The sequence below is a fragment of the Gavialis gangeticus genome, unplaced genomic scaffold (genome assembly GCF_001723915.1).
Source record: "Gavialis gangeticus isolate Ggan-Ray unplaced genomic scaffold, GavGan_comp1, whole genome shotgun sequence".
Classification (NCBI taxonomy): Eukaryota; Metazoa; Chordata; order Crocodylia; family Gavialidae; genus Gavialis; species Gavialis gangeticus.
The window spans coordinates 40,571,482-40,593,629 of NW_017729000.1; the positions used below are offsets into that span (position 1 = coordinate 40,571,482).

The following is a 22,148-nucleotide window of genomic DNA, read 5'->3' on the forward strand; positions in this document are numbered from 1 at the left end:
TGTGCGTGTGCGCGCACACGCACGTGTGTGCATTTGTAGGAGAGTCTGTATGTGTGTGTGTGCGAGCATGCGCAGTGAGGGAGGGAGTGTGTGTGTGTGTTCATAGGGTGAGTCCCAAACACATACCCCACCATACACATGCACCCACACCCCACCTTACACCGTCATCCACACAGACCCCGCACCCACTCACATCCCAGCCACCCTCCCCCCACACACAGCCCCCCACAAACCTATACCCATGCCTCCCATCCCTCCACAATATGCAAGAATAAGACTTCATTTAAGCTCTATGTACATACACAAACACGTGTAAATCAGGACAAAAATATTTTTTGAAATCAAATTAATGTTGTAGATGTTCAATTTTAGAATATAATTTGGTATTTTTTCTGATTCTGAGATGGCAAAACCCCTTGCTGAAAAGAGTATTTCCAGGGGCAAGGGGAAGGACTTCTGGTGGCAATGGTCAGGGATTATGGGGTGGGATTTCCAGTCACAAAATGGTTGTTGCCCCTAAGATTCCTTTTACCAGAGACCCCCAAAGATTGACACGGCCCCTCATCTGATTTGTTATCAAGTGTACTTTTAATAGTAACCCCTAGGCTTATTACAAGTATTCTTCCTTGCAGTATGACCTGGCAAGCGCTCCCTTCAGGCATTACAGCAGTGACTTCAGTGGTGCTGTCCTCAGATCCTCTTCTGGGTGTGCAGGATGTTAGTTTCTGGATTCCTCATTGTTCAAATAAGAAGTCCAGGGTTGTTACTGTCTCTCCAGGGTGGCAGCACAGAACACACTTGTTCCTTTGTTTGTCCATCACTTTTATAACTTCTCTCATCCCAAATTGTCCAATCCTCTGGCTCTGTGCCAAGCATTCTTCATATGGTGCACCAATTTCCTGCCACTGAGCCAGCCACATTCCTTATAGGGAAACTGCTATCCTTTGCTCACCCAGTGCCCAATCACAGCACTCACATCTCCCAGTGTCACAGAAGGCTCTCTGTTCAATTTTGTTGCTTAGTTCTGGGAAGGCCTGGACTATGGCTAAAAGCCTTAGCATAATTCAGTTTGCCCACTTCTATGGTGACAAAGGAGCAGGGCTACCAGTGCAGCCCTCGACAGCTTGCCAAAACTCAGTAAGTGGCCCTCTGCCCGAAATAATTGCTCGTCCCGGGGTTAGCAACTTCCTCCTACAGTCTATCCAACTGAATTTCCAGTTGCAGTTAGATTCTGCTACAAAGTGGCCAAAGTGAACCTCTTTCATGGTTTGAGTACACTCAGCCAGGACTCAGGCTTTCTCCTTTGTAAGGTCCCTATGTTGCTACAGAGGATGGAGCTTGGCCTAAATATTCTCTAAGCACTATACAATTGTCAGCCTTTGCCTGAGAGATGTAGTTCCACTTCTGGGTGTCATGGACACTGCTTTGGACTCTCTTACATGTAAGAAAGTTTGCATAGACAACTATTAAAAAGAAAAGGAAATTACTTACGAGTAACTGAAATTCTGGAACACCTATAACTAGAGATTTTGCCCATATGCAAATTCAAACCCTACCCTCTTTTCCCTCTTCCATGGAGTCTGCTTCATTGAAACTTGGCAGTTGAGAGAAGTGTACTCCCTTTATCGTCCTGGTGCCAGAGTAGCCTGAGGGGTGGACTGCTCAGTAAAACTACTACTAAAGTGAAAAAAGCCTTAGGTTCTGAGGTCACCCACATCTTAGAAAACTTTATGGAGGGGTAGTAGAGAGTAATGAGCTATGTTATACACATAAGGCCTTCTACTCATTTCCTGTGGGCTTCTGAGACATGGGACACTTATCTTCTACCTTGGGTCTTCTACCTACCTATGGGACGATAGTGTCTTCTACCTACACTATCATCCCATTTTATTTATATGACTGACTGTGTACCCTTCTGTCCTACCCTTACACCTCTTCTGCATGTGTACTAGAGAGTTTTTCAGTAAGAAAATACTTAAATCGCCAACCTGAATAATTATGCTCATTTCGTTTTCCATCTAGTGGTTTCCCCCAACATCTTTGATGGTTCTCATCTTTCCTTGATGGCGTCTTTATACTAAGGTCTGAGGCATAAATAGTTTATTACCTTTCCTCAGTGACATCTTGCTAGTGACTAGGACGAGCAAAACAGGTTTCTTAGGAGTAATTATAATTCAGATGGGTCAATATAGCCTAAATTTTTGAGCAACAATTCCCCACTCCTTTCCCTCGCCCCCATGTTAGGAAGAAATAAAAGTATATTATTCAAAGCTAGTTTTTTGTATGTTAGGAACAATGAAATATTAATGGCTGGTTTCTAGTGAGTTAAATGTTATGGTTATGAAAATCTAATAGTATGAATTCCAAAAAATATGTGGAAACTTGAAAGATTTGCTGATTTTGTTGAGATTTTATTAGCAGTATCTTTTGTGGAGGGGAGGGGAGGGGGTGCTAAACTGTAGAGATCAATGCTAAATGATTTGTCACGTACTGTGCAGCAGTGCTTGACTTTATTTCCTATGGTATTTGGAATAAAAAAGACTATGCTAAAGCAATTTATTTTTACTGATGACACAAGTGTATGAAGATTCCCGTTCAAAGGGAATGTTACAACCAGATCATCTTTTTAGTCCATTTTAATTTGATCCCATTCCGTCTGGACCTCGGTCCATTTCACAAAAAATAACTTTGTATGTGACACTAATTCTAGTAGAGAGTATCAGAATATAGAAAGAGTAGAGTCCAAACTCTTCTTTCACCATTAAATGTGGACATTCCTGATCAGGGTTCAAGCATATAAGTGGGAAGAGTAGTGTGAGGTAGCCTTCACTGCTGCTTCCTTCACTGTACCCTTTTATTGATTAAGAAACATTACAGATTAATTCATCTTGATCTATTAAATAGAAAGTAAAAATGATATAAAGGACCATGTTGGTACAAAATATGCCCATAAGGATTCTTATTCCCAGTCACACTCTTTCAAAATCTTTCCTCAGCATTCTGGTTTCTCCATTGTCTTCCTGTTAACTTTCGTATTAAATAGGTAATTGCTTTGTTGACACCTAAAGCTCTCTACCATCTGTTGCAGCATGTTTTACTGAGTACTTTTTGGCTCTAAGATTCAGGCATGTCAGTCTTTTTATGGCATAGATTAGAATTCAAAACTATAATCATGATTGCCCTGAAATCTAGAAATGTTGTCCCTTGACTGCTTCAAAAGACATATTCCTGTTTGAGTTATTAAAGTAAGGCTTTCAGAGGGAGTGTAATATTAGGAAAAAAGCAAATAAATTAATTCAAAATGCTTATACATTTATCCTTCATGTTCCTTTTCATAATTTTTCTTGTCATACAAATCATGTATATTTGTCTTTTACAAAGGATGTGATCCTTTCCATTTCATGTCATTCCTGCTACTGGGTTTTTTGGTCAAGAATAATGCTGTAATTAATTGAGGGATGTAGCCAGTTGGAGAACAGATCAGCTTAAAAGAGGAATGTTTTTATTTGAAGACAGCACCTGAATACATTTCAAAAGGATTGAAGTAAATTAATACCCAGGTACATGAGTTTTAAAAAGGCAATTTTTCTTCTACTTTGTTGCACTATGAAAAGCTATCTTTTGGTCAACTTCTTCCTCTAATATTTCCAGGTAAATCTCCTTCTGTAGTAACACACCTCTGCAATGATTGTAACCCTTTAAAATGAATTTTTACTTAGTGAAAGAAATTAGAAGGTAGACATCTCTTGATCGTGATGTTTTTGTGATTGTTGTAATACAGCTTGTGACACATCAGATACTTTGAATATAAGCTGTCCTTGAAATTAAAATAAACCCAACTTTTCTGATCCTCAAGATAAAAAAAAATAAAAATCATTTTAGGATAAATGCTTTGTTTTAAAAATTTTGCATTATATTTGAAGGTATACGTATAGTGTATATGTGATTTTATAACAAAATCAGCATTTAATTATAATTTGCAGATTTTTTTTTTTAAAGCAGGGAAAATAAATTTATGCAAATGACCATCTTCTCAGGGTCCTTCCACTCATTTTGTAACTTTTGCTAATATATTTCAGTTTTTTATCTCAATGTGTTCATGGATCAGGCTCACCTCTTTTCATAGTAATAGTCTGATCTTATTGTATCATCCTAGAGCAGGGGCAGGCAATTCTTTTGGGTAGAGAGTCGCTTACCAAGTTTTGGCAAACTGTAGAGGCCGGATTGGTAGCCCCACCTCTTGACAGAATCCCTGCCCCTGGTTGTCATCTTATGACCAGAAGTCCCACCCCTAACCCCTGACCTTTGCCACCAGAAGTCCCTCCCCTTGCCCCCGGAAGTACTCCTTTCAGCAAGAGGTTTTGCTATCTCGGAACCAGAAAAATACCAAATTATATTCTAAAAAGCGAACATCTACAACATTCATTCATTTGGTTTCAAAAAATAATTTTGTCCTGATTTACATGCGTTTGTGTAGTGTACATAGAGGTGATTGCACAATAGCTTAAAATGAAGTTTTACTCTTGTACATTGTGAGGGGTGGGTATAGGTTTGTGGGGGGCTGTGAGTGTGTGGGTATGTGGGGTGAGGGAGCATGTGGGGGGGGTGGATATATGGGGTGTGCGTAGCTATGGGGTTTGTGGGTGCCTGGGGGGTGTGAGGGGATGCAAGTGGTCTGTATGTATGGCAGTGCGAGGGGGGTGTGGGTGCATGTGTATGGTGGGGTATGCACATTGGACTCAGCCTATGAACACACACACACACACACACTCTTTGCCCCTGCCTACACATACACACACACACACACACACACGCTGTTGCTGCCTGCTGCCCCACACACACACTGTCCCTGCTTGCATACACACACACTGTCCCTGCCTGCGTACATACACACACACACGTACACACACACACACCCTACTGACGTGGCCCCATGCTCCCCAGTCTGGCAATGCAGCCAGCAGCCACGTGATGCTGGAGCAGGGCTAGGGCAGGAAGGGAGTGAAATGTCTGGGGGTTGGCAGAGCTGGGCTGTTCAGTCCTGCTGAGGCTCCCCCTGGATCCTAGTGCCCCTAGCTCTTGTCAACTTTGACAGGCTGTGGGGCAGATAAATATTAATTTTCTCAATTTTGGGGGGGCCCCGCAGGCCAGGTAGGATGGCCTGGTGGACCGGATTCAGCCCATGTGCCATATTTTGCCTCCTCCTGTCCTAGAGACATATTAAGTTTGTTTTTAGCTGAATAGAGTATACCCCCAACATTTTAGTATTTTAAATGTAAAATTGTGTGTATATCATTGATATTTACACTTGTGCCGAACCCTTAATCTGTAATATTTTGATGTATTTATTTTGTTTTATCATTTCAGCCAAATTTAAGAAGTCATTAAACTCCTTTGTAAGTGCAACATATACATGTATTTTGAGCATGACCAATTAATTAAAAAGTGACTCCCTATCTGTTGTGCGATTTAAGTTCCAAACTACAGATATAAATCATTGATGCAGCAATTGGAATGTTAGAAAATGTGCTCACAATTAATAATGAGGTCAAAAATAGTAACAAGTATAATATTGATACTATGATACTACACTACTAAGTATAGGTGCAAAAATGGTATTAACTGAAAGGAAGGCTGGGTGTCAGGTCATGATGTATATTCAGTTATTTTAAGTACTGCCACTTCTATTGCTTATTTATGTATTAACATGGTGAAAGAACTTTGGAAGAACACTAACAAAGTTGGAACTAAGGTTGCAGGTATCTATTTAGTAGCTGACCTCCTCGGAGAAAATACATGGTCCAGTGTTTAAGGTGCTAATCAGGGATTTGGTAAACAAGGGTTCAGTTGCCTGATGTCTCAAAGACTTTCTTTGTGACCTTGGGAAAGTCACTGAGGGACAAATACTGTTTCACCTGCAGGCATGTAAGTGGCACTTATCGGTTTTTAGCACTTAAGCAGCAGGATTGCCCAGGTACATGCATTACTACTGGAGAGGCCTAGGTTTGGGTTCTGACCCATGCCCCACTGGCTCTTCTGTCCCTCCATTTAATTGTTGTTGTATAAAATGGATAAACAGTAGTGGGTTATCTTCTGCACTGTTGGGAGGGGGTACAAGAGACAGAACTCCTTGCTTCCAGGACAGTGCCCCTCTTACTGTGCCAAAGCAAACTTTGGTTTGCTCTACTCTTCCTGGCCCCATGCATATCCTCTCCTGTTGACTTCCCAAGCAGTGGGCCAGGAAGAGAGGTCTGAGCAAAGACTAGTCCATTTAGTACAGTGTTCCTCAACAGGCGTGCCACGGCACCCTGGGATGCTGAGAGTTCCTTTTGAGGGTGCCGCAAGGTTAAAGGAATAAGCACTTGCTGTTCCCCTCCTGGTCCCTATGCAAGGAGGTAAGTGTAGGCTCATCTGCCTGGTTCCAGTGCAAGGAAGTAAGCTCACACTTGTCCCTGCCCACTCTTGTGAGAGGAGCTAAGTGCTCCCTCCCCCATTGGCTCTCCCTGTATAAGAAGCTAGGCTCATCTGTGTCTAGCTCTAGCGCAAGGAGGTACTTACGCTTGTCCCTGCTCCACTGTTCGGAGGATCTAAGTGTTGGTTTCCACCCCACCAGGTATTAAGTGCTTCAATAAATAAATTAGTTATTGAAATGGGTGCTGCCTAATTCACAGGACTTACGAAGTTGTCAGAAGCCTTAAAACTTTGAGAACCACTGGGATAGTGGTTAAAGCATTTTGCTAGGAAGTGGGAGATACAAGTTAAAATCTCATCTGAGACTGGGGCTTAAATCCCCGGGTCTCCTACTCCTCTGGCAAACCACTAGGCCTTTGGGCTAAAAGATGGGAGGCCCATCCTCCTGCTCTCCCTCTCTCTCCCCACTCCTGTCAAACAGTTTTGCTAGTTGTGCTTTTCTTCCAACCAACGCTTCAGGGACTTAGATTGAGTTACATGCATACCTGAGTGAGTCTTCCAGCCCAGAGCCTATGTAGAATCCTGAGCATGCTCAGAAAGAGATGCAAGATGAACATAGCTACACAAGTACAGGCAATATCCAAGCTGTGGGTGCCAAAAAACGCAGTTACACAGCTATGCAAGTGCCACTTAGGCACATAAAGATGATATAGGATTTGTCCCTCAGTCTCCTTTTGTCTTTGTTAATGTGGATAATATAGCTCCTCTCAGGGTTTATCTTCGTAGCTGAAAAGATGAGATTTTTCTTTTTCTTTTAGTGATGAAAAAAAGGAGTCACAAAAGTATGGTAAGGGTCAGAACAATTATTTTGAGTTGCTGCCTAAATAGACCAAGAGCTTTAGTAAGACTAATGATTTATTGCACAGCAGAATAAAAAAAAAAATGACTGTTGCCTCATATAAGCAACACAAAATATTTACAGCTTCACAGCATTTTTACATTATAAACACTGAGATTTTCGAAGAGTAGTTCACAGCTGGAGACTGGTAAAACAGTTGGTTTTGTAATGGAAATATCTGTGGTGTGAGTGGTATATTTGATGTGTATGTTCATAAACAGCCATCCCAAGAGGTCCTTGTGGTAATGGATCAAAAGCAGGCTAAATTACGGTATGAGAAGAAACTATCATTTAAGGTCCTGATCCTGCAGTTAGATCCACTATCCTGAAGGTTCTGAGACGATTCATGGATAGAAAATTTCATACTAATACATCTGGTTGAAGAACTGGGCCTAAATAAGTAACTGAAATGTCATAGGATATACTTGTACCATATGGTCTAATTATTTATTTAGCTTTTTAAATGTATTTGTACTAGTAAAATAGTGATTTTTTCCTGCAATATGTACAAAAATAGGATCACATCTTGTTTGCAGTCAGATACAAATTTAAAAATGGAAAGAGTGAAATGAAAATGTTATGCCAGAGCTACCTAAATTTGTAACTGCTTATGTCAATTTCTTTCTCCTTTTTTCTGAAAACAGGTAATCAGATCCTATCCCTTGGGACACTGTCAAAAGATCAGGTTTATCCATTGAAACTCAAGGGTATTTCCATCTGCTATTCTGCACTCAAATCTGCCTTATGTGGAAATTATGTCAGCTTTGGCGTCTTCAAGTTGTATGGGGACAACCACTTTGACAATGTACTTCAGGCCTTTGTCAAAATGCTGCTGTCAGTATCCCACAGTGATTTGCTAGTAAGCAGTTATTCATCTTGGGAGTCTTTATATGAAATATGAAATAACACCACCACAGGTTTTGAATTGTTATAATGAGACAGAGGAATCTAGAACAGCTCAAATGCACTTTATATTTTCAATCTAATTACTTGAATTTATTTATACAGTCACATCCAAAATACTGGTCTTTCCATGTGTAATAAAATTGTTGTATCAAAGAGTTACATTTCCAAAATGTTCATTTTCAACATACATGGAAAAGAGAGACCTAGGTCTGCCCTTTTTGCATCCATGCAAACCAGTTGGCTTTATTAGGTTTTCCTGGGTATAACTGAACACAGTATTTGGCTGAGTATAATCAGTCATCCTTCCATTAATCTAATTTTTGTAAACTGCCATAGTCTGCTTTCCATAAGACAGTTTTAGAACATTAGGAGTGTTTGGTTTTCTTTTGCCAGTGGACTTTATTCAGCACTGCCATTTTCTGCATTGAGGACTGAATCTGATGGTAAGCAATGCCAAGTACTCAGAGATATCAGAAAAGAAAAAGAGTCCTTGCCTTTTAAAAAAATTATCCCTAGTCAGGACTGGTATATGGCTGCAATGATCAAATGTACCCACACAGCCATGACATACCAGACATGAAGGCATGGCCATAATGATGCTAACTAAACCTAGGGCTTTTTTGTCCTACAGGTGCATTCGGCTGATACATTCTTATGCTCACACACAACCCAGTTAAAGCCAGTGTATTTCAGGATCAGGTTACGCTGATTCAGGGTACAACCTGGGGTTAGTCCCAAACAGTGTTCCACATAATAGGAGGGGCAAATCAATGAACCCTTAAACTGGCCTCAAAACTCTTGATCTAAATAACGTTTTACATTACATCCCATGAACATCTCAGTAAGATGACATGTTCATGAGATGTAATGTAAAAGAGTAATATTATTATTTTGCTACCAAGAGTTTGTTTGTCATAAACTATAGTTAATAAATACAAGCTTAAAGCATAGGAGTCCATTTTATATAAAAATATGTTTTTGGTGGTAAAAAGGTTTTAATGTAATCACTAAATTTGTCACATCCTTATTCTTTGCATTCTTGGTTCTGTTTCAGCCAGTTTTGCATTTTTGAACAGGCATTCCAATTAGCTCATAGTATTTGTAACTAATGGTTGTTTGTTTTCCTTTTTCAGCAATATAGAAAACTAAGCCAGTCTTATTATCCACTCTTGGAATGCCTGACCCAGGATCATATGAGTTTCATTACCAGTTTAGAACCTAATGTGCTAATCTATATTCTTACTTCAGTATCTGAAGGACTTACTGCACTGGGTAAGTGTTACTTGCAATTTATCTAAGAAAGGAAAGTGAGGAATGTGTAGTAATTCCAGCATGAGGTGCACCCACATCCTTTCACCTACATATCTTAAATAAATGCACAGATTTTCAAAGGATCTTAACACCTATTAGCATATTGATTTGCACTTCAACAAATTACTGTCTAGAGAGACAGGGTGCTACTGGGTTCTGAGCATTTTGAGAATCTGATTTAATTCAGTGAGAGGGAGTTGTCCAATAGTATGTTGCATATGATATTATAAAATGATCTTTCTAGAAACATTTTTTACTTACACTTAGATTATCTCTGAAGAACCTTTACAACAAGAAATGTAAAATAAATATAAAATGTCTTAAAGTCTGTAATCCTCACAGAAGAAAATTTTAACATGCATATAATACATTTTCTCCTTCAGAAAACCATTTGTTCGAAGTCATGTTAACTGTTAACCTCCAAACATTCGTTTTTATTTATTATGGCTATTTTGTGGGTAGAGATCATTCAGTATAGCTGGTGTATGAGTCAAGTAGACGAAAGATTCCTCTTTTCCTTGAAAAGGATACTGAATTGTTATTTATAAAGAATATGTATTGGCTGTGTAACAAAGTAAACCAACAGCATACTTAGAGTGATATTAAAAACCTCAGTAGTGTGGTTGTAATTGATCTTTATTCATTAGCACTTTCTAACAGATTATATGTTGACTGTTAGTGGCTTAAATTAATTTGAAATAGGGAGGTAGAGAACAGAACGTTGGAGGGAAAAAAGACCCATTAAGTTTTCTGATCAATCTAGAAACTAGAATAATATGCATGGTGATATGAAGCAGTATAAAACCTGCAGATGCCATACTTTAATTAAAAATGGGTCTGAATAGTTTATGTAATAAATTATATTTAAAAAATAATCTGCATGCATAACACTGGATTATAAGGACCTTTCTGTGTATGCTTAACATTTCTTTCTACCTCCAAAAAATCAGTCCTTCCCTGTATGAATGCACAAACACACTGGCCAGCATAAGCTTTATGTTTTACAAAACAGGTTAAATAGTTTCTGCTACTCAAGAAAATGTTTCTAGAGGCTGATGGACACTAAAAATGAGCAACATTGTCTAAGATGATTTTATTATTTAATGCCAAAATGTATCTAGTCTCAAATATTTTGAGTGCCCACTCACATATAATGATGGCCAAACAACTTATGTGTATAGGCTGACTCTGCTGTGAGCCTGCCTGTTGCTGTCTGTTTCTATATTAGAATTTCCTTGCGGATGGATGTATTGGACCAAAGGCTGCCTTGAACTGCAGCTACCCAAGGACCAAGTTCATTATGTGTGCCCTACTTCACATTTGGATCATTTCCCTTTACAACTTCGAATATATTTTGTATAACTGACTACCAGCTTTCTCAGTTGTATACTTTGAAATATAATTAAATGTGTGTATGAGAGAGGAGAAAATAAAGATATGTCAGCTTTTAGTTCTCAGACTGATCAGAAGAAACACATTTCCACCCTTACAGAAAATTTTGAGTTTTCAGTTTTTTAAAAATTTTAGCTGAACATTTTTGTATGTTAAGCACTTGATTCCCAATGTAAAACCAAACATTTTCAAGCAAAGGAAATACTTTCCTTAAAAATGTTTTGTTTAGTTGGAAACCTAATTTTCTGTCAAAAAGCTACAACCGTTTTTCTGACCAGCTCTGATTCCCATTATTCCTCATGAGCCACTGGTTTTCCATGTCAATGCACTCCTTCAACTAGTTTTGAACTAATAAAAATGTGTGTGTGTGTGTGTGTGTGTGTGTGTGTGTGTGTGTGTGTGTGTGAAATCAAATACAAATGGTTTTTTTAAAAAGGAAAAAAATAACTACCTCTTCCATGGTAGACTCAATCCCTGGAAGTTAGAGTCCAAATCAGTCAAAGGGTCTAAGATTTGCAAGCTGTATCATTCAGGTTTGAATGATATTTAATTGATTGTATTTTCTCTGAGTACCAATTCCCTTTAAGTCTTTAAGCATTGTCCTGCATCTGTAAGTCTTTCAGCTTGCTTCCTTCATCTTCTTTTCCTGCGGCCAGGCGAAAACCAGCCTCCATTAATACTGTGGCCCTGAAGTAATCTCTTCTGCTAGCATATTGTTAGTAATGGTTGCACAGGTCCAGTTTCTTGGCAGGTAAATTAATTTTTGTCCCTTTAATTTCTGCTTTAGGACCATGGATTTCTCCTCAATTTTCCTTTTTATTGTCTAGCATTTCAAAAGAATTTTGACTCTGCAAAAATGTCATAAGTGGGATTTTGGTTCATAACTCTTTTTAGCTTTTCTGAAAATCTTGTTATATGGTGCTACTCATAATATTTGACAATGCATTCAGACATGAATTTCTACCAAAAGAAAATTTCCCAGACAGGCCATTTTTGCTCTGGGAGAAAAAACCTGAACATCTATACACTTTTTTTTCAAAAATGTTTGTAAAGTTAAGTACCTTTCATTTATTTTGAAAAATAATTATATCCCACAGGGTTACTTTTTTTTTCTTGGAGCAAATATTTATTCATGTTTTTACCCATTTCACTTTAACTTGTGGAAACTTAGCATATGAGTCATATTCCACAACTCAAGTTGTAGAATAAAGAAGCCTCAAATCCTTATTTCTCAGTACTATTCATTCTGTTTTGAATGGACACCCTGCATGCATCATGATTCCACACTTTATAATATACTGAGAAATAATATGTATTCCTTTTGGAGCCCCTGGCTGTAAATCAGACATAATGGAAGCCCTCATCTAGGCTTTTATTGCAAAAATAAACACTCCAACGTTTCTCCTCTAAAGTGTTTACCTGGCTTTTTCACAGCTGACTCAGTGGATTGGAACCTTTTAATGTAGCCTGCCTGGCATGTTGTCACTAATCTCCATGTGAAGCTTTTCTAATTCTCCTATGATTAATGGTGTAGTTTGCTATTCATTTAAGGGGGGGAAATATAGCATTTTCTGTGTCTCACTGCCTAATTTAGATGTAAAATTGCTTAATCTGTTTACTTTCTGGGTTTACACTCAAAGGCAGATAGTGCTTATATTAAAGTATAGATAGACTGACAGGGAAATGCTACTTAACTCAAATCCATCCCCTTTACCTTAATCTTGTAACAAAAAATCTCTTTAATTGTGATACACTCATTAATGTAATTAGATCATTTAAAAAGAGTCCTGTTTACTTCTTTGGCAACATTCACATCGTGTTAAGGGCAAAGGGCCTTTTTAAGTGTTTTTTTAGTAACATTAACCACTCTAATGCTAATACAAGTCACTAACTGGTGCGAGTGTTAAGGAGATCATAATTTTCCCCATTTATCCCAGTCCTGCCTCTCAGATTTTCCAGCCTGTCCTTTGTCTACACCTAAGTTATTATAGATCTTTGTTAAACTGGTTTATCATATTTATTTTTTGGTTAGTTTTTCTTTGGTAAGATTCAATAGGAACTCTACCCAGCCTCATTCCAAGGACCTGCATACTCTGAGAAATCAGTCTGGGAATTTGTATGACCTTCCCAGGCATGTTATACCTATGCAAATGAAAGAAAAATGAGCACTGAGAACCACATCTGATATACAGTTAAGGGAAAATATAAGTAGCTCTCAACACTTTTAGCAGATCATCAAGAGTTGATCATAGGCTAGACCTGTCCACTATCCTACTAAGATCACTTACTGTTCAATGTAAATCTTCTGTTTGTACAGTATCAGCATGTTTAGAGCTACTACCCTTTTGTCAACTGCTGTTAGTGATTTGTCTTATTTGTTTGGAAAACAAATGGTGTTAAAAGACTTGTTTAGAAATAGAGCCCACCTCTGCAGTACATATTTTCAAATGTCGCACTTGTTAGTGTTTCAGTTCGGCTAACAATTGCATTTCTATTTTATATGCAGGACTGATTTAGTAGAAAAACAATACATCAATGTTCTTACAACCTCTACTCAGTCAAAACTCTCAACTTTAGATTTTAGGTTAACTCGAGCAAAAATTTCTAATGGCCTGTTCCCATTGAATTCAGCCACCTCCCAATGACTTCAGGGAAAGCAGGTCAAGACATTCAGGCTTAATTCAGTGTTAATTCATACTTAAAGTCAGAAAAATGTGGGGACTCTGCATCTCCCAGGTCTACTTAGTATTTTGTAGGGTCAGGCCTTCGGCATTCAGTTGTACATTGTCTAGCAGTGCTTCCAAAGACCTTATAAAATTACAGTTTAGAAAAATACTATTGGGTTTTATGGAGGAGAGTTAAAAGTAATATCAAAATGGAGTTTAAGGAGTTAAACGGACATAGATCAAAATATGCCATTGTCCAGAGGGATATATTTAAATGAACACTTCAAGGTTGGCAGGCTTCCAGATTAGCATAATGTAAAGAACCAAAGATACATTTAATTGGATCCTTCTAATGCCTTTCCCCTCAAAATGAAAACTTTAATTTCTTCTCTAGCCCTCACGCAACCCCTGCTCCTTGAATACAACATGTAGTTCTGGTATCCCCATCTCCAAAAGAATGTAGCAGAGATAGGAAAAGGCAATAAGTATGATCAGGGATATGGAGAGATTTCTGTACAAAGAAAAACTAAATAGGCTAGGACTTTTCAGCTTAGAAAAAACTATGTAAAAGGAGATAGGGTAGAATTTTATAAAATAATGAATGGCATTAGCTAATGAAACTTTTAGGAAGCAAATTTTAAGCAGGTAAAAGGGAGTTCTTTTTCACATGCATAAATAACTTGAGGAAATTATTGCCACAAGATGATGTAGACAATTTAACCAGGATCAAAAGAAAATCAGTCAAGTTTGTGTAGCTTAGGTCCATCAGTGGATATCAGACATCATAGGTGAGGGATGCAAGCCCAAATCATGACATGGTTGTCCCCTGAATGCTAGAACTTGTAAGGATTGAGGCACAATGGGGACAGATCAGTCCAGATATCCCTGCCTATACTCTCCCATTTAGCATCAGCATTCTGCTACTGTGTGAGTTACAGGATTACTGTGGTCTGACCCAGTATGGCATTTCTTATGTTCTGCTCTAATGACCCATCCAATATAAATGCTATGAGCTATTTAGGGGGCAAGTCATGTTCGCACTGAATTTAGTGAGAGCATGATTGAGTCCTAAATGCTGGCAAGTTTATTTCATGTTTACAGAGAACATCATGTATGTCTAAATTCTGCATCCAGTAAATAATTCCATGTACATGGAGAGCTTTGGCTGTTTCTAGGATCATGAGGAACAGCCATCTGGTTAAAATGCATTTCAAACCAGAAACACACTAAAAGAGTTGGGTGGAAGACCGCAGCTGAGAAAGATGATTGAGGGCTTTACCTACTGCCAGTGTTCTCAAGGCCAAAAAAATCTCAGGTTTCAGGTTAAGAGGAAATAACAGCTGGTAAGAGGGAAGGGTAAGCACAGCTATTTTCAAAAGGGGAAAGAAAGAGTGTAGAAACAAATGACCGGCATACTATTATCACCATGCTGATGCAGACAAACAGAATACACTTTCACAGCAGCAGCAGCAGCACAGCGGGCTACACCTAGCAACAAAATAACTTAGATAAATCAGACAGACATATTTACTTTGCAAATAAGTTTAAGCTTTTAATCTCCCAATGTGTTATCTTAGTTATAGAAACAGTAAGTAAAGATGTGAATTTGCTTTTGCTGTTTACTGAATCCTGCTTTGCTTTAGTGCATTTATATCCCATAAATATTAATGGAATGTTAGTCAATAAACATTATTATGTTATCTTCCTTTTGTATTTTATTAATTAATTAAACTATCAAGCTCTAAATAAAGTGACCAAGTAAACATTTTATTATAAACATCCACCTTCCTCCTGCTGTTCCTTCCCTGCCTTTTGTGACTCTCACACTTTTTTCAGTATCTAAAGCATAGGCTATAACCTTTTTCTGGACAGGGAAGCACCACTTACGTATTTAGTAAAATATTTGATGCACTTGGAATGCTTGAAAATATGACTCAGTTGCCTGCAAAAACAGGGAACTGATATTGATGACCCAGACATTTCCTTCAAATCCAAAGTTCTTCATATAAAAATAATGTTATGGCATTCTTCATACGTTTGTGACTGTTGGGGTGCTTAGCTATGTCAAGAGATCTAAAAATGTTACTTTAAATCTTAATGTTGACTCTTTGTAATAAGGAAAATTGAACTTGGTTTCCAGAAATCTGGAGTCACCTAAATATAAAATGGCACATCAATAAAAATACAGCTTTGATCCTGCAGTTTTCTGTGAACAGGAAGACAGTGCACTGAATCCCCATGTAGGATTGTAGGACTGTAAATTGCAGAATTGAGTCCATATTCTGTTTAATAAGGAGAAATTGTCAAAAGCAAGAGCAAATGGTAAAACAGTGTATCATTTAATCCAGTGTGGGCGCATCTACATGAGACGTTACGTTGCCATAGCAACGAGCTATGGTGACGTAGCATCAGTGGGCACTAACTGTGACGCTGCCGCTACTGCACAGCAGGGTTGAAAACAACCTGTGCATCACTGGGACTGTGCAGCACATGTAGACACACCCTGTCTGACATAAACTTCTAAGGTTGCTATTTCTGTACAATTTATTCACTGTTACAAGATGGTAATATTAACTGTTTTGTTACATGACAGAAACAACACTCCAACCCTACTAAAATTATTTCTTTCATTGTTTATGCAGATACTATTGTCTCCTCCAGCTGTTGTGCTAGCTTAGACTACATTGTTACCTACCTCTTCAAGCACATAGCAAAAGAAGGCAAGAAACCACTCAGATGTAAAGAAATTTCACAGGAGGGACAAAGATTACTACATTTCATGCAACAGAACCCGGAAGTACTACCACAGGTAAATTGAGGTTTTCCTTTAGCCGCGGGAGCGTCAGACTCTCCTGGGATGAGTCAGATGGTGTCGGCCCCGCCCCACAGGCAAGTTCAGACCCCCCCCCACCCCCCTCCCTCTGTATGCTGCATCCAGCTGACACCACTTGGCAGTTCAGGATGCAGCAGGAAGAAGCCTGGCATTGTAGACACTTGGCTGCCACCACAGGAACAAACCGTGGTGCTGGGCTTCTTCCTGTGGTGCTCCTGGAGTCCCAGGGCCACTGCTCTGAACCTCAGTTAAGACCTGATGATGCTGGACTTCTTCCCACAATTCTGCTGGTCTCACCCAGGTACTTGACTGCTGCTGAAGGAGGGTTCATGATCAAGGCTGTAGGCTAGATACGTGGATCCAGCCCGCAAGCCATATGTTTGACAACCCTGCCTGAGGACGTCATTAAATTCATGAATTTTCCTCAATTCCTTATTTTCCTGTTTATTTTCCTCAACTTGAAGTACATTACATCATGATCATTTCAGTTACTTAGCAATAGTCTTACTTTGCGTAAGGAGGTATTTTTATGCTCTGTCACCGCAATTAATTTCACATTTGTTTCCATACCAACATCAGTACAGTATGGCGAATGTGTTTCTTATTTTGCTGATGACATAGATATTATATTTTAGTCTTGCTTGTTTCATTTTTTGGAATAATGTCTTTTACATTTGACTGTAGCTTATAAGATGAAGAAACTCCGTGCTCATTTTTAATTTATCCCACACAGGTCTGTAGAGAAAGGGCAGTGGGGTTTGTAAAATATTTTAAGTAGGGCAGAAACACTTCAGTTGTTTCAGTAACACATTTGGCTATTTAAATGTAAAACTCCTCTTTTTATTTTAAAGCATATTTGATACTGTGCTTAAATGCTTTACTTATGGTGTATTTCATATTTTAATCGGGATTTTTGTGTCAAAGGTAAATACAATAGAGAAATCGAATTTCATGTTTCAGGAATGCAACTGATCACTGCTAGCCGTGGTCAAGAGAATTTCCATTTTCTACATCATAGCAAGGGGAAGTGATGTAGACTACTTAAATTTATTTAATATGCCAGTTTTAAGTACATAATATTATTGCTAGTGCAAGGATCCATAGATTCCCAGAGCACTTAGTACAATTTCATCAATGTAGTTTCACAAATGACAAATTTGCTTTTGGGGGCTTTTAAAGATAACAAAGGGAATTAAGAAAATACCAGTTACAAGGTAATGCTCATTGTCCTTGTACTTTGGTAACAAGTTGTTGGTTGCCATTTTAAAAAAGCTGGTGTAGCATAACAGTTACAATATAGTTACCATCATTATTTACTATTCTAATTGGAGGTGTGGAGTGTGGCAAATGTTGGCTTGTTAATGGTGACTGTGAATTATGTTACATATTGTAAGTCAGTTTGTGACATTTATTATTGTCACCGTTATCAGGATATGACATAATACCACTGTCAAATTCTCACAATATCCTTGTCTTGTGGATGTTGCATGGAATCTGGCAGCGGATTTAGCATTCTTATGTACCATTGTACACAGTAGGGTATCATGAGTATAGTGATCTGAGCATAAAAGACAGAACAGCAGCCTTGACTCTGGATTTCCTTGCATTTGTTTCATTCTTATTGCAATATTTTGTGTGGTAATAATATGTGGAATCTTTCAATTTATAGTATATGAGTAAGCGGTCATCTATCTTGATTAACTTCATAATCCATGGAATACATTATATTTATTTTGAATGCAGGCTTTCAGATACTCTTTTAAATATTAATGACTGGTCTCCAGTAGTCAGCATAAATATGATTTGCATTAGCACTAGTCATATTATATTGAGTGCCTCTGATGTCAACTATTCAGCGTACTAATATCTGACATCATCTCCCGAGGTCACTGACAACTTTGACCTTTATTCTCATGCATGGTTTCTATGGTCTCAGAAGCTCTTTTGAATTGATTTGAAATTTTGACTCTTCCCTTTATGAGGCAGTAAAATTGATAATTATTCAGATGGGAACTGAGCGCTGAGTGAAAAATCAATTCTACCCGCTCTCTACTGCGTATAAAATTACTTCTGAGTCTGCTGGACTGAACGGATGGCCAAGGTAAAAGCAGCAGGCAGGAATAGTAGGGAGGATTAGCTGGACGGAGCTAATAGCCTAAAGGGATGGCTTTTGGGATGAGGGAGTGGGCCGGTTGGGGGTTATTATCAGCAGTGATGGGACTCATTGATCATATGTTTACATCAGGTTTCCATTGGGTTATAAATCAGCTCTGAATAGAAGCGGAACCTAAGGCCTTACATCTTACCAGAGGGACAGTGTATTAGATTATTCTCATTTTCACACTCAGATGAAAAGTGAACCATTGATTATTCATTGGCTGGCCATTAAACACTGGTTTTATAGATGATTTGACTATCATGGATGCTAATGAACAAGGTTGCTGCTTCATAACCAGAGGTTTCAGTTTTCAAGACATCTGTGTCGGTTAAGTAATGCGTAACCCTATTAAAAGGAATGGGTTACAAATTGCTTAACAGTGCTGAAAAACTAGACCCTAATGAGTAATTGTACTTTGAGTTTAGAGAGGTTTGTCAGGTCTTTAAACTAAACTGATGCAATATGCTGCAATTATTTACTAGTTAGAACATTTTTTCAACTTCAATCTCAAGAAGGATAATTAGACATCTAAAAGTTTCTGATAAATGAGATAATGTTTATGTTCCAAAGTTATACAATGAAACTGGAGCATATCTTCATTAAGTCATTTTCTTTTTTTCTCTTCTATAAAGTGGAGTTCATAATATTTTTTATACAAATAACTTTAAGAGCCTCTGAAGGAAGACATAAATTCACAGGATTATTGTTAATAATAATACAGGTGTCACAAGGAAGATAAGAGAGATGATAAGGCCGTGAGGCATGTATTCAGATTATCACAGTACACAAACAACCATTTATTTTGTGTACTGATATTTTTCTCTTTTCTTCTGAGCAAAGGAAATTACTAGAGGAAATGTTGGTTAAATTTTGCAGTTTAGAAAAATTAACTTTGTCTTTTATATCTGTTGTTGACAACCTGTTACAGTTGTGCATGGGTGTTATCAGTGACAGTGCATACGTCCCTTTGCATTTAGCCTGAACAGAAATTATCTATTAAATAAAATTAGAAAAATATAATAAGATAGTATATATTTGTGGGGGGGAAGAAATATGTATTAAATTTAATGTTTAGTAAAGGAAAGCAATAAACATCGATGTGCTAAAGCCTCAAGGAGAAAAATTGTGTACATTGTTTAGGATTGATAGCTGGCAGTATTAAAGTATTTTCATTATGTGCAATCTACTAATAGGCATTCATTTACTTATGCCTTTTGATGGAAAAATTCCTCTGGGATAGGCATTAGAGTTATGTCTAGAGAGAGCAGTGCAATTTTAAGGTTTCTTTCTATTTAGTATGGTTGATTCTCTGCTAGTTTGATAGAATAAAATAAAATTTGTATAGAATGAGCATCTTTATCAGAGTTGCCATTAAGAGCTTAATTACAAATGCTGTGAACATGATGCTTTACACCTCCCCAGAATAAGACATCTCTTAGACATTATATCTCTGATACAATTTTAATTTTATATTTGAAGCTAATATCACTCTAAAGGGTTCAAATATTTTATAAAGTAAACATTGCTCATTTGCAAATAGGTTTTTTAATTGGCTGAGCAGCTCTTTAGTTCATGCCCAAGATAAAAGCCAACACTATAAGTTTTTATATCTTTTTTAAAAAAATGGATTTCACTATAGATTTTGAAGAGCTGACATGAGTTACAAGGATCACACTTTAGTAGAGACTTAAATGGAAACCACATACAACTTTTTCTGCTTTTCATGCCATATAGCCGCACATGAATTACAACAAAAAGGAGCTCATCTTCCTTTTTCTTGTAATTATTTCTTGTATTTGAATTGAAATGTTATTATTCAGCATTTTGACATACAATAAAGTACATATTTCATGCTTAAAATTTGGATTCCATTTAATTGTAGTAAGCAGCAGGAGAAGCGACAGCATTCTTTAACAATGCTTTGAATTTACATGAGAACTTAAAAGTAAGCCTGTGTTTTAGGAAAACTCTAAAATAAATCATTAATACAATGTACAAATGTTTTGGTTTTATATTTTTTGCTAATTATGAAAAATCACACACTGTCGTTTAGACGCATGGCATCTGTCTCAGCCTTTTGTATATTGAAGTCATAGAAGTGAAATTGTAGCATCGCAGTCCAAAGTCACTTTTCTGCTAAGGACCGATGTCACAGACTCAAGATTACAACTCTACTCCTGGTTTACTGTAAAGGAAAAAGCTGACCTGGGAGGAAGAAAGCTCTTAATGAAAAACAAGATTGTAACAAATTGAAAAAGCAGGCGAGTCACTGGTGAAGTAAACCATTGGTTTCTTATCACAGTTGCCTCTATGTTTAAATTCTCTTCTTATCTTCCTCCAAGTTAGAAAAGGATACCTTTTTTTGGATGGTTCCATATTATTTTATGTGCAGTTAGCCAGGACATTTTGTTAGGGAAGTCCTTTTCTTGCACGTGTGTCCTATGGAGAGGGGACATGCATATATTTAAATTTATGATTTCAAACTAGATATGAAATATTTCACAGCAAATCTTTCATGATAAAGCTCCAAGTAATAGTTTGCACCAGTAGTTCACTAAATGTGTGTGCTGCCATAATAGCACTGTCCTTGGTCCTCTTTCTTAGCCTTTAAGCAGCAAGTAGTAGTCTGGTTAAAAGGATACTGCTTCCCGTTCTGTTTCCTTGGGTGTGTCATATGCCAGCATTATTTTAAATGAGCAGTTGTGATTGTAAAATTACAGGCTGAGAGGGCTTAAGGGCAAGTGCCCTACTAGAAACTGATACTTTCACATAGACATATAAATTAAGAGCATCCCTTTTAAGCCTAGAAAAAGAAGTCAGATTTGAGCTTTGTTCCCATCTCCTGTTTTTGCATGTGACCTTCAGCCAGTCATATCTCTACCTAAATCTGCAAATCAAGTAAAAATACTTGCCTCAGAAAGGTGTTGTAAAGCCAAATGAATTATTTTGTATAATGTACATTGAGATCTATGTATGGAAAGTTCTATCAAAATTAAAGGTATGACTGTAACAACTGCATTATAAAAATATAAAAAAACCATCTTACAGGGCTTCTGATTTCATGTGCTATTTGTTCAAAAAAATTCCATCTATAAAACTAGTATTCATTCCACTACTTTCAGCAGAAGACTTTATTTTAAATTTTAGAATGTATTTTTTTAGAATTTTTTATGTATATATATTTAAATTATGCCTGTTCTGTAGAATTGTATTTAATGTAGAATATTAGCTCCATCTGAGAATATTGACCTCCCAGTCCATTCCTATTTCATCTTTACAAAAAAAATGTGTATTATTATATATCCTTAAGTGTTTCAAAGATATTTGCAAATACTAATGAATATTAACAACAACACTATGATATGTAAGGAGTGTACTCGTCACTGAAATATGGCCAGGTCTGACATAAAAGGTGGCAGTTGTTCAATAAACTGATCCAGCCTGGATTTCAGCTATATTTTAATGTTCATCTGTTTTGTTGGCCTTTGTTTTTTGAAAATGTATTTGGATTAGCAAGTGAAGAATGTTACTATCCAATGAGTCATATTGCAGAGGAGCTGTGTGCTATTATAT

General features: G+C 37.6%; 1 protein-coding gene across 3 annotated transcripts in view; it reads left to right on the forward strand.

Annotated features, from left to right (window-relative positions):
• Nucleotides 1-22,148, forward strand: part of RANBP17 (RAN binding protein 17) — a 329,610-nt gene that overhangs the window by 264,719 nt on the left and 42,743 nt on the right. For all 3 annotated transcript variants that reach the window (XM_019506533.1, XM_019506534.1, XM_019506535.1), the window contains 3 exons: nucleotides 7,954-8,168; nucleotides 9,349-9,487; nucleotides 16,227-16,393. In XM_019506533.1, coding sequence (XP_019362078.1) covers nucleotides 7,954-8,168; nucleotides 9,349-9,487; nucleotides 16,227-16,393 — 521 coding nt within the window. The remainder of the gene's footprint in view (nucleotides 1-7,953; nucleotides 8,169-9,348; nucleotides 9,488-16,226; nucleotides 16,394-22,148) is intronic.